This window comes from Terrapene carolina, unplaced genomic scaffold (genome assembly GCF_002925995.2).
Source record: "Terrapene carolina triunguis isolate 2854851 unplaced genomic scaffold, T_m_triunguis-2.0 Scaffold211, whole genome shotgun sequence".
Classification (NCBI taxonomy): domain Eukaryota; kingdom Metazoa; phylum Chordata; order Testudines; family Emydidae; genus Terrapene; species Terrapene triunguis.
Window position 1 is genome coordinate 27,882,430 of NW_020664562.1, and position 13,919 is coordinate 27,896,348.

General features: G+C 42.6%; 1 protein-coding gene across 1 annotated transcript in view; it reads left to right on the forward strand.

Annotated features, from left to right (window-relative positions):
- Nucleotides 1-13,127, forward strand: part of LOC112107717 (uricase-like) — a 28,310-nt gene extending 15,183 nt beyond the window's left edge. Inside the window, exons 4-8 of the mRNA XM_026656014.1 lie at nt 511-589; nt 10,224-10,410; nt 11,018-11,141; nt 11,709-11,792; nt 12,563-13,127. Of these exons, the coding sequence (XP_026511799.1) occupies nt 511-589; nt 10,224-10,410; nt 11,018-11,141; nt 11,709-11,792; nt 12,563-12,643 (555 nt within the window). The 3' untranslated portion in view covers nt 12,644-13,127. The remainder of the gene's footprint in view (nt 1-510; nt 590-10,223; nt 10,411-11,017; nt 11,142-11,708; nt 11,793-12,562) is intronic.
- The last annotated feature ends 792 nt before the right edge of the window (nt 13,128-13,919 follow it).

The following is a 13,919-nucleotide window of genomic DNA, read 5'->3' on the forward strand; positions in this document are numbered from 1 at the left end:
GACTGAGTGGACTTGCAGGCTCTGAAGTTTTACATTGTTTTGTTTTTGAGTGCAGTTATGTAACAAAAAAAATCTACTTCGTAAGTTGCACTTTCATGACAAAGAGATTGCACTACAGTACTTGTATGAGGTGCATTGAAAAATACTATTTCTTTTGTTTATCATTTTTACAGTGCAAATATTTGTAATAAAAAATAATATACACTTTGATTTCAATTGCAACACAGAATACAATATATATATGAAAATGTAGAAAAACATCCAAAATATTTAATAAATTCATTTGGTATTCTATTGTTTAAAAGTGCGATTAAAACTGCGATTAATTGCAATTCATTTTTTTAATCGCGATTCATTTTTTTGAGTTAATCGCGTGATTTAACTGCAATTACTCGACAGTTCTAAAAAATACTAATGTGTTTTTCTGGATGTTTCTTTCTCAGTTCATTTTTTAAAAGTTATATTACAATGCATTACAGTTTTACTTACAAATGTGTTTTAAATCTGTAGAATGGAATTCCCCATGTCCATTCCTTTATCTGTGTTCCTGAAGGAATTCGCTTTTGTGAAGCCGAACAGTGTCAGAATGGTGAGAAAATAATTGCTAATTTTCCTTCAGAATCATTACTCCTTCCTTAATGTCTCTATTGATTAAAGACAAACACAGGTTTAGAGATGATTGCAGGAGTTAAAGGCTTAGAACATAATCAAAGATTCTCCACAGCGCTAAAACAAAGAAAGGGGCACCTCAAAGTTTTTAAGATAGGTTTGATCCTTTGTCCTTGCTCACTGAATCATGGGTGAGCAGAATCCAGCCTTATATTTATAGAGTTCTCCTAAACACATAATAATTACAAATTGTTCACAAAGCATTACTATTACATGAACTCACAGGACTGAACTGGCTTCTGAAAATGACCGGCTTCCACTAATACATCATAGTATAGCCTATAGTCTGAATTTTAGTGTTACTCTAACAGTCAGTACACTCCCAAAGATGTAGTATTTTAGTCCAACTGACTAATTTACAGTAACACTGCAAAAGCCCATGAATATGCCTTGGCTTTGCTTCTAAAAAGATTCAATTTCTGCATTACAAATTAGGTCCGGCTGCTAGAGGACCTCAGCGTAACCTCTAACGTAGCACCCATATCTCTGTGCAAGCAATTTTTCATGTGTAAACACTAAAATGTGTGTGCACAAATTCTGAATTCCTTGCATCACCAAAACTCCCATTGAGTTCAGTGAGAGTTTTGGAGTGCTCAAGTAATGTAGGATTTAAAGCTGCACCTACATATGTAAACTAGCGTGTTAGATATCTAGCTACCAATTTGAATCTACAAATTCAACCTCATTGCTGTGACTGCCCTCAAGAATGCCAGTTAGATCCAAATTTTGTTTTATGTAACATGAGGATGTAATGCCAGGAACTGGACTGAGATCACTACAGTGTTAAGCACAATGGGATTGGAGTTTCTAGGCACTGCTGAGATAGAAATAGTAACAATAGGCTCCTTAGTACTGAACAATCATGAGATAGTAACAACTTTTAATTGCTACTGACTGAGGCTGTATTCAAATTCATAATCTAGAGATGAAAGGCTCTGTAGCTCATTACCAGTCTTATGACCCATCAAGTCCCCTTCCTGGTTCACAGGGTTGTTAGAATTGGAAGGCCCCTCTATGAGTTATCTAGCATGTCTACTTATATCTTGGCACAACTCATTTCCTTTGTGAACAGCAAAGAGCTCTGAAAGACTCATTCTGAGTATTTTTTCTAGTATTTCTACCAGTAGAACAGGCAGCATCAGACACAAATTTCCAGTGAATTTTGGCCTGAGTTTTCTATAGGAAGAGATGTTTTATGATCCGGAGGACATTTAATCAATGCCACATTTTTGGCAGCATGAGCAACTCTGACTTGGGTTTCCACATCCTTTCTTAACTTCTACAAGGAAATGAAAAAAGAAACCTGAATGAAATTAAAGAGTTTATATCATTTTCTGGAAAAGCTCCTGCTTTTAATACACTGATAGTATTGCATATTTTTCAGTGTCTAAAGACTCATCATCAAACCTTGTACACCACATGCATAAAAGCTGTGAATATTTGTGTGAGGGAGCAGTCTGTCCCTTACGGATCGTGGTGCCTACGGGGTCAGTCCATCCCTGTTACGTGGCATTGCCTTTTAAGATTTTGAACAGTCCAATGTATATACCAGGACCTAGGAGACATTGATAGAGCAGAAGCAGTGCCAGGAATAAATGGTGCTTGGGAGGAAATGCCATCACGCTGTTTTTAAGGGCACAGGAGCCTTGCAGAGTGGGTGGGGCAAAGTTAACATTTCACACAACCAATTGCGGATGAACTGGGAGAAGAGGACCAGCATAAATTCTGCCTCCTCCCTCATAGTAGGGCAGATAGCAGATGGAGAGGGCTGACCTGCTGAACACACTGAGCCCGAGGACTAATTGGGGGGAAAGAAGCCAGCTGATGGAGAACCTGGCTAAAGTACAACCCAGCTCCAAGGATGAGAGTGGGAACTCCTGTTTAAGGAGAGACGGAGGGACTGCCTACCTAATGTGAGCCAGGGCCTGAGTGAGCTCTCTCCACTGCCATCTATTGATGAACTGGGGGAAAGTACTTCAGAAGCAGATGGCATTTGCATAGACACACCTATTGTGGCTAGGCGATCAGCAGACATACTGGCTTTGCCAAAGTGATCAATTCCAGCTGTTCTGGGTTAAAATGCACTGTAGTCTTGAGTGAAGGGGTAATGAAATGTTATCCTTATTGTACGACTAAAGGGCAGTAGAACTGAACCCAACATGCCTCAGCTGAGGGGGCCACCCTTACTTGCACTTCACTCACAAGCAGGAGGTAGTGATGCCAAATCCACGTGAACGTGAGCGGGTGATGGGATAACCGGTGGTGGTGCAGACTTTGTTTAAAGAGTCCTAGATACCATTTGATCCTTTCCCTCTGGTGTTTAAAGACAGAGCTGATCAGATCAAATTAGAGACTGTGTTTCTGTTCAATGATCACAGGAGTTGAAATCATTGATGAGCAGTTTTGGGGGCTGAGCCTTACACCTGGTGTGGGGATAGTGTTGTAATGCAAGATAACACAGAGGATGCAGCAGAAGTGAGGTTCCCCCTACCCACTGATACCACTAAGAACTGGGCTAAGCAGTGTAACCTCAGAACACTACATCACAGCTAGAGGAAGAGGGGACAGTGAACAGCAGTAAATGTGGTGGCCATCAGCAGCAGCAATGGTGAGCAGTGGCAGCAGCAGAGGCATTGCTTGACACCCACACCCTTTCTGGGGTGGGAGGTGAATCATTGTGAATGCACCCCTGAATTTGGGGATGTCACGGATTTTGGATGACCAACCATGAGCAGGGTGCAGCAGAAGGAAAGGGGAGTAGTGTGTTAAAGGGACATTTGTCAGAATTTCACAAAGCAAGGTCGGAAACTGAGGCAAAGGATACTGCCCACAATACTGTGGGTTGGGTATTTACGTACGGTGTGCATACTTCTGAATCTTTGTTGCAGTTTTTTCCCAAATTAATACTAAGTTCCCTGTTCCTTTTAATAAAAGTTTCCTTTTGCTATAGACAGACTTAGTGCTTGCAAGTGGGGAAGTATTATCTCTTAGCAGAACCCAGGTATGGCATTTAGTTTTCCCAGATTTCTGGGTGAGGGCTCAAGACAGTTCTGTTTTTTAATGTTAACAGGAACCCCCAGATATTGAACCTGGCCCTTGTTGCTGTTGCCTGGCAGAAGGGTTACATTTACAACCCAGCTCCAAGGAAGAGAGCTGAGGATTCCTGTTTTGAGAAAGTGACCATCTGAAGCACAACCCCAGGTCCTTCAAGGGGGGGTACGGGTGGAGGTTGGGTGGGAACTCTTGAACAAGAACAAGAGCTGACCAGGACTCTTGTATGAACCCAGAGTGGGGTGACTTATGGTCACCAGTGAAGTAAGTTACCGTCCATAGACAGACTTAATAAATTAGATCCCATGAAGGGGGTACATGTTTTGAACCAACCCAAGTCTGGATAATTGATTGAAAGAACCTGAGGGGGGTGCTGAGTGTACTGCACCTGCAGGGCCACAAAAGGTCATGTTGGAGGGAGCACCCTATGAGAGTTTGCAAACAAAAAGCATGTACCAGAACTCACCAAAATGACTTACCTTCAATTTTCAGTCTCGCTATCATGCAGCCCTTTAATAGTTTTCTCTGGATTTCCTGCATAGGTGAGGAGTAACACCAGAGATGGTTTTCAACTATTTCCTTTTTAATTTCTTGCAAGATAATTGTCTCTATCTTTAATGTTCCTCCTACACACCTATTAACTAGACTTTGAAATTTACTTCAGGCAACCCTTGCATTTCACCCTTTCACTCTGCTAGTAAAAAGAGCTCTGAGAATTAATATAATCATAAGCATATTTCATTATCAACATATCGAACGTTAACAAGCACAGAGCTATTGTGAGTCAATAAAGGTCCTGGTTAATTTAATTGATTCAATATCTGGCAACTGAAAAGAAAACATAAAACCTATATATACTGATAGCATAAAATAAGGTATTTTATCTTTCAATAAACATTGCATAGGTGCTCAGTCACCCACTGCAATGAGCTTAAGACAGTGGTCCCCAAATTTTGAGGGTCGCATCCCTCTTACCCCATCAGTGCCCACCAGCCCGACCCCTCTGGAGCCAGGGCCAGGGGGGGTCATGGACAGGGATTCGGGGTCCGAGGCTGGGGCCGTGGCGGGGGCAGGAGCGGAGCCGCAGCTGGGCTGTGGTGGGGTCCGGCATCTGGGCCCGTGGCCAGGTGCAGCTCCACTCCTGGTCTTGGCCCCAGGCCTGGAACAGAGCTGCGGCCAGTGGCTGAGGCTGGGAGCTGGCGCAGGGCCGGGAGCGGAGCTGCACTGAGGCTGGGGCCAGGGCCAGGAATGCAGTTGGGGCAGGACCAGAGCAGAGGTGGGGGTGGGGAGGGACTGGGTGGTGCTCCCTCCCCGCTCCTTGTGGGAGCTGGTCTGGGCCCTGCCAGGTCCCCCCCAATGTTCGTCCATGCCCCACAGTTTTGGGACCTCTGGCTTAAAACAAGAGATATATAAAACATCTATATCCCAGGTTATAGGGGAGCTCCTTAAACTGGGGCAGTGATACTTGACAGTAAAATACATAAATTAGGAGTTTCATTGCTCATGCGCCTCCAGTGCATGATTACTTAACAGCACTGACTAAACTCCTCAAGTCCTGTCCCAGCATGCATAAGGCTCTGTATGAAACCTGGGAAGTATTACTGAGGGCAGTCTTTTCTTTAACTGCTCCAATGTCCTGGTATGAAATAGAGGGGAATCCCCTGGAAATTAGAGATACAACTCCTTAGACAAGTTTAAGACAACAACAAAAAGAATGCAAAGAATAAAAATGAGAGGAGATCTGTATCTGCAAAATAAAATGTGATTATTATTTCAGATGTGGCAATCCATTTTAAATATCTCCTGTATCAAGTGGCCATTTTTTTTAAATTAATAAATTCTATTACAGGCTATTCTTTAAATATTGTCTTATAAAGGAAAGAGCTAATACAAGTAAGGGAGAGTGAATTGGAGCCTATTCTGGCTTGCACATTATCATCAGAATTATTAACTAAAACCCAGCTGCAGAATCTATGTTATTAAAGAACTCACAGTCAGAAAGAACCCAGCTTGCCTTTCAGATTCTACACAAAGCTGGCAGCTAGGAAATGCTATCTTTTTCAACTGGCCAAACGTAGTGTGAAAATCACTGACACAGAATAAGTATGAAAATTTGTTATCAGAACTGGTCAGAAGATTTTTTTGTCCTAATAAAAATGTCAAATGTTAGTAAAAAAATATATATTTTTTTGGTTTTCAGCGAAAAGTTTTCAACAAAAGCAACATTTTGTATGGAAAGCAGATACTTTTCATGAAAAATTTTGTTTTGACAAAACCTCGATTTTCTGTCAAAAAAACAGTTTTGATGGAAAACTTTCAACCATCCCTACTCATGATGCCATTTTTATACAATCACTTTTCAGAGCATAAGCACCTTGAAAGACTATATCTCCCGACCAATCTCCTGAGCCAGCAGAAGGAAATTTATCCTTATCTGGTGTAGAAGAGTAGACTCCCTTTTGGACCTGTAGAGTCTCAGTTTTGGAGACATCTGGGTGTAGTCACAAGGCTGGTTTCACATGCCATACAGACGTGATATTGCTATGTATGTGGGGCATGTGCTTTTCCAATGCTTAAAAAAATGAAATATCTCTCAACTGTCACTAGTGATAACTCTCAAGTATCTTAATAGAAAGATTTGTGACACAGCAACCATTCACACACATGAAACAGATTTGATTGTTACCTGGGACCAAACAAAAAACTAGCTTCTCTTGCTCAGAAAAATTTTCTAGTGCATAGGGAAACAAAAGTTAAATGTTCAGTTATCAGTGTAATTCAAAGGATTAGACACATGAAATTTCCCAGTGTGATCATCCAAAAGAGCTTCTCAAATAAAAAGTCAAGAAATCTTCTGGTTGGTATTCAGAAGAAAGCTGTGATCCTCACATCTGCAGTAATAAGTTTTAGATGTAGCGGTCAAAACTGAAAGTACCTACTGTCAACTTGAAGCTGCGGGTACAAAAACCAATGTCTGCAAATCCAAATTGCAAGAGTTCACATTGGCTGCTTGCCTCCAAATATAACACATGCAGAACTCACACTGAGATAGATGTGAAAGAGGGACTTTCAGAAGGGTTCCAGTCTATATATAGTAGATTTCCTACAATACTCCCTGTTGTTACTTAGGAAAAAACTGACCTCATCATTCTCTTAGGCCACATCACTTATGGCTCAATTCAGTTCCCACTGAAGTCAATGGGAGTCCTTCCATTGCCTTCAATGAGAGCTGAAACAAGTTCTAGCTCTGTCTAAGGTTTTATTTACACTACAAAGTTAGGTCGACATAAGCCCCCTTGCATCACCCTATTTGTGCATGTGTCTCCCATTGACATAAGCACTCCATTCCAGCGACGCAGTAAAACCATCTCCCTGAGCAGCATGAACCATGGTCATGCAGTGGGAGTGTAGACACTATGTGACCTGGCTCGACCCTAAAATTCTCCAGCAGCTGTTCCACAACACCTTATTCCCTGCAACACAGACCACTTTGGTCACAATTGTGAACTCCACTGCCTGTGGATCACAGAGACTGGAAGCTGTCCCCGCCTCACGTATTTTTGAAATGCCTTTTCCTTATTGCCCAGCTGACCATGTTGGGTCTACACATTAGACATGCTCCTGCCTGGAGTAGACAGGAGATACTGGATCTCCTGGGTGTGGGGAGAAGAGGTTGTGCAAGCACAGCTACAGACCAGCCATAGAAACATGGACCTCTACCAGCAGGCTAAGAGGTATGACGGGGACCAAGAGCAATGCTGCGTGAAAGCAATGTAACAGCACCTGGTATACCACAAGGACAGGGAGCGCAACAATTGATCTGGTGCTGAGCTGCTACTTTTACAATGAGATGTATGTCATACTTGGCCAAGACCCTACCCCCACGCTGCAGACCACCATGGATACTGTGGAGGAGCTTGAGACAGAGACCCCAGCCATGAACAGTGAGCAGGTGGAGAAGAAGTGGGGAGGTGCAGCAGGGGGGCTCCAGCCATGCCCCAAGCCAGGACCTGTTTGAGATTCTGCCGCAGTCTAGTCAGTCCCATCAGCTAAGCGGGGATGAACTGAAGAAGGGGAAGGGATCTTGGGTAAGTGTGTTCATGCATTTTCTTTACAATGTTTAAGTTTAAAGATGATACCCAGCCCAGCCCCAAGCTAATAAGACACAGGTATCATCTTTTCATTGGTTAACTTGTAGAAGAAGAGGCAAAAGGTAGAACTAACAAAGGTAGGAGTTGTATATGCTTTCATTGGCAAGGAGGCAGGCAAAGTAATATTTTTTTTATGTACCCTCCTGAGAGAGCTCTGTGAAACTTTCATGGGGGTGCTCTACACTTCTCCCCTAAAGGTTTCTAGGGATGGCTGCCTTATTTTTTCCTCCTTTCCCCCACCACTCCATGACGAGTTTGGCTGGCACCATTGCAGTAGATAGGCTAGCAGCATATGGGCTCGGGTGGCTTTGGGACACCAATAGCAGCTGTGCTCTCTGTGCCTTTGTTACCCCCAGGAGTGAGATATCAGCTAAAATCACAACCACTTGAGAAAAATAGTGCCAATAATCAGTGCCCTTGCCCTATGCTCATACCCATGGAATAGGGACAGAAAGTCTGTTGTTTCATGAAACCAAAATACCTTCCCACCCACCCCTCCTCGCCTCTGGCAGGCCATACTCACCATCACTGGGGCTGGAGAACGGTGCTGTGCAGAGGTGCTCCAAAGCTGAAGGGCCAGTAAGAATGTCTTATTAAAAATTTGTATTGGAATAAGGGAGGGAGTTTTGAAACTTATCTTTCCCTTTCCATTGTGACTGTAAATCCATGGTACATTTGTCTGTTTTTATCAGCAGTTGCTGCTGTTGCTACCTTGAGGGGCACGCCTTTCTCACTCACAGAATGCCAGATCCTGAGGTGGAGGAGAAAGAAGAGGACTAGGAAGGACATGTTCAGCAAGTTCCTGCAAGCCAGTGCTGCATCAGACCATGAACAACGGGTCTGGAGGACCATCATGGCAGACGGCATGAAGCAAGAGAGAGTGGACAGGAGAAAGGCCCAGGAAAAGGAGAGGGAGATGCACCAGGACATAATGGGTCTTCTCAGGCAGCAAATAAAAATGCTTTTGAGGACCTGTCGATGTACAGATCCAAAAATCCTGGACTCCGCACCCTTTGCAGTCCTGAGAGAACTCCATTCTAGCAGCTCCATGCACCATCCGACATTCCATGTGGCATAACAGCCACATCTGTATTCCTACCACTCCATGCTGGTTGCCAGCAAGGAAAACCACAGCTTCACGTACACTGACCTCTGAGAGCCACAGCTGGCATATCTGTAGGCACAACGGATTATATTTGTACAGTGAAATGGACAGAAATGTTAGCCGCCTTTCCAATTTCGAAGTCCCATTCTGTTAATATATGTTTAAAGTTTGTATGGCATAGCCTGCAGTTTTTTGCTCATGGTTTTTCTGTGCTGCTTTTGCCACTCAATTTTCTATTTTTGGAGAATAAAATTATCGTTAATAGTACACAACAAACATTGCAGAATGCATTACAGTACTCAAAACCGCATAACTCAGAGGCTGAGGAAAACAGTCATAGCTGTAACTAGACAGCAAACACCAAACATGTCCTAACAGCAACCAAAGCTCAAGGCACAGAGAACAGTTCAGCACAGAACACACGTATGGCTGACTGCTAAAGTGTGGTACTTTTGTGTCTCTGCAAATACAGGAGAATCATGTGTCCTGTATTTGTGATGTTTATGAGAATAGTGCAGAGCTCTGTGGGCTCCATGCTTCTGTCAGAGATGGTGGAAACCGAAAAGTGCCATGCGGGATTGTGGGGTTTTAAAAATAAGGAGCAAAAATTATGGGATATGGCTGGCATTATGGGGTGGAGACACTTGCATGCTGGGAACTTGGCCCCTAGCTCTCAGTGATCCGTGGACAAGTCATTTCTGTCCCGCAACACACTGCAAAAATGTCCCAACAGGCATTGTGCCAGACAACGGTGCATGGCACACACTGCACTTTGCATTGACACAAGCAGTCCTGGTGAGTACGTGCAGTGCTGATGCAAGCAGCCAAGTATGCACGCACATGAGTGATATACTAAGTTTGACGTCTGTATACTGATATAGATTGTGTGAAAGAAAGCCTGTGGCATAGACATGGCTAAGGGGCTGATCAAAAAGGTGAGGTGTGGAATGCCTTTAATTCCCATTGATTTTAATGGGAATTGGATTGGGAGTGTGCCACTCCTTAGGGAAAGGACCTACAGCACCTTTCAAGATCACACTCTAACTTCTAATGTATAGAAGTTGGCTCTCAGCTCCGTATGTCTGTGTGCAGACAATAATGTTGAGCAATACCTAAGTATCACACAAATGCAAAAAATTACACCTCTGGGTGAATGCTGTATGGCAGTACGTCACCCCAGCACAGAGTTCCCATCTCCCTGCATGAATAGGAGCTGATCTTTTCCCTCTAATATTTTTGGATCACAGGTTGTCCACTTGTTATCTCTGGAATTAAAGAGCTGAAACTTAAGAAAACAACACAGTCTGGATTTGAAGGCTTTCACAGGGACAAATACACCACGATTCCTGACCGGACCGACAGGGTTTTAAGTGCAGAACTATTCTGCAAGTGGTCCTATGGCGAGTGTCAAGATATTGACTTTGACTGCGTATGGTACGTACTGAATTGAATCATGTCTGCTGGCAAATGTATTATCCTAGACTCCCTCAAAAACAAACCAACCAACCCTCCACATGCAGTAGGCACTGCACAGACTGTGCTCTAAAAGCAACCCCAGCTTGCTTTTTGTTACCATTAAAACTGCCTCATTTAAATTCTCTAGGCCTGATTTCCAGTTGCTGAGCACCCACAGCTCCCATTGACTTCAGCTGAAGTTGTGAGTGTTCAGTACTTCTGAAAATAAGGCTCTGAGTGCTAGATTGTCAGCTGGTGTAAACTGGGGTAGCTCCAATTCAGAGCTCTGGTGATTTACACCAACTGATGATCTGGACTGGGTGTTCATTTGAACACAGTGCACCTCGGCAAAATAAGCTAAATAGCTTAAATAAAATGCTGATTTGCAATATTACAGGGTTAGGGGGATTGTAGTTGGAGGGGGAATTGGTTAGGAGAGGGCTTAGTACAAACCCTGTGTTATATTGTTGTTAGAAAGAGACAAAGGAAATGAAAATAAAATATTACAGATAAACAAGCATAACGGCAATTAATAAAATGTTTCATCAGTAATTTTAGAGCTTTACTTTCACACAATATTTTCAAGGGACACTGTTCACGAGAGTGTCCTTGAGGCATTTTCTGGGCCACCTGACTGTGGGGAATACTCACCCTCTCACCAGAAGACTGTCAACAATATTCAGATGCTCACCCTGGCAAGAATTCCACAGGTATCTTTTTCACCATTTAATATTTAGCTCATAAAGCAAATACAGTCGTGGGACCCACTGAGACGTTCAGGCTGAGCCCATTTCTCTAGATAACCTAAGTAAAATATGAACCTGCCTGAAGGGGCAGCTAGCTGTTTTGGGACAATGAGAATGCAGAGCACTTCCTATGAGGATAATGGATGTGAAGGGCACTCAGCACTTCACAGGAACAGACTCAGAAACAAAAGGGAAGAATGCTACAGATAGGGTGACCAGATAAGAGGAAAAAAATATCAGGACACATTTGGGGGGGGGGGGGGGGTCGCAGGCAGGGGGGGAAAAAAAAAAAAAAAAGAGTGCCACAAAATATCGGGACAAATGGCCTAAATATCGGGACAGTCCCAATTTTATCGGGACGTCTGGTCACCCTAGCTACAGAATAATGTTCAAGTGTTTCTAAAATGGGCCCATTTTATCCTCTTTGCTCCCCTTCCTTTTGTGACCTTTCAATTGTTAAAATACTTTATCAGATTGTCATGCAGGAAAGTCTGGTGACAAACTGACAGTTTCAGATTTTTATCATTTCAGATACAGGAGATTGAAGTCACCTTGAACAACATTTATTATGATGAGATAGACCTGAAGAAATTTGGATTGACCAATGAGAAGGAGGTGAGGGAACTTTTAAAATATTAAATGCATGGGGTCCTTTAGAAAAACCCAGCCCACTAGAAATGTGTTTCTTTTGCACTGCTCTGGTGGTGCAAATTGGCCACAAAAGCTAGTTAACCGGGTTCCTATGGATTCCCTCTTGTGATGTAGGGCCAGTGTGTTGAGGGTGTGGTGAAGGAAAGGGGATGTGGTTAGAGCCTGGCTGTGCTCCAGAAATCCCCAGCTGCTAGAACAGCCTCTTGCTGTTTTGTTGCAGCTGGGTATCATTTAAACCTGGGCACAACTCTGGGATAGGAGGGGGACAAGGGTGGAAGCTGTGCAGCATTTGTCTTCCTCCCCCTCAGCTGCTCAGAGTGGTGCCCAGGTGTGGCTGAGGAGCTGGCCTGAGGAAGTTACACTAGTATAAACCTGGTATAAATGAGAGGAAAATCAGGGTATTTGATTTTACGATTGCCACTTTTGACAGATGAATTAGTCTTCCCTTATTCTCTGTTTTCCTTCCCCTGGATCTGGGTCCCCTTCCCTCACTACTCTTATCCTGGCCCCCTTTAAATAGCCAGTATAGGTCTGCTCCTGCTCCCATTTAAGTTCATAGCAAAAATCCCATTGACTTCAATAAAGGCAGGAATGGTAGCTGGTGGCTTGATCTTTTGACGTGTTGAGTGCCCTCAGGTTCTATTGAATATTGATTTTAGTTCAATGATACCGCTGAGGTTGATGGGTACTCCAATTGGAGGTGAGCTACTCATGTATATGTCATTTATATTCAGGTTCTGATCCCAGTGGAGATTCCCTATGCTTCTTATACATGCACTCTCGGTAGGAAGAAGTGCTTAAGAGAGCAAGCCTAAGATGCAAGAGATGAGCAGCAAGTCAATTGGATGGATGTTTTGACAAGGGACCAACTGAACATATGGGCTCTATTCACACATATAGGACACACTTACCATGTGGCTTTCTTTTCAGAATGTATCCATTCCATTCATTGACCTGACTTTTCCCTCTACAAATTACAGAGATTGGGATTTTGAAAAGAGCCTAAGGAATTCAGCTAACCAAATCCCAATGAATCTCAATAGGATTTGTGCACCTAATTCCCTTGGGTTCTTTGGAAATCCCAGCCAGAAACATTAAAATCAGTTCATTAGAAGTCAGTTATTTTTAGGCTTATTATGAAAGTTCCAGTTAATTAGTTAATGTCTGTAATGTACTTTGCACATTTAAAATCCTAAATAGGTTCTATACATTATTTATTAATGTTCGTGCATTAATTCATTCTTCCTATTAACACTCAAATTAATTTACTGGCATGCGACCAAATTTTTAGGTATGACTTCAATGGACTACACTGATTTACACAGCTGAGGATCTGGCCCAATATATTTAAATTAGAGAATTATTACTTATATTACCAATGTAAATTCAATTAGATCCTGATTTCTTCATGAAGCAAATGAGGAAATAAAACCACATTCTACCTACTTATATATTATATCTTCTTTACAATATTAATAGTACAGATGTTGACTAATTTCCATTTAAGGGTTCTAGTTAGATGGCTGCTGCATTATTGCTCATCAAACAACCAGCTATGAGGATTATGCAGCTATATAATTGCTTCTATGTTAATCATTGAAATGCTTAAGGGGTTAATGCTCTGTGGGGTTATTTAGGTCTTGTTCTTTAATTTAACAATACTATCATGACTTTTGAGCAGGCAGGAGTCAACCCAAGAAGTAAGCTATGGCTTTTTGGGGAGAAAAATGGGTAGGCAAATTCCACTTTATTTACAACTCGTTTAAAATGTTTAAGTACTCCAGGACATACCTTTGAGCACAGATATTAAATAGCAAAATCAGCACATCTTACACCTATGTGTTCACAACCTGTAGCTAACACATCCACAATATAAAACCGGCTTAAATCCCATCAGCTTGAAACTGCTGCCTTTAGTTTCCAAGGGCAGGATTTTGAAAACTACTAAATGACATAGGACCTTAAAGCCAATGTGACTTGTGCCCAAATCACTTAGGCACTTTTGAAAATCTCACCCCAAAAGTCTTTGGGCATTAAAGTCCTCACTCAATACATTTAGACCAGGGGTCGGCAACGTTTGGCACGCGGCTC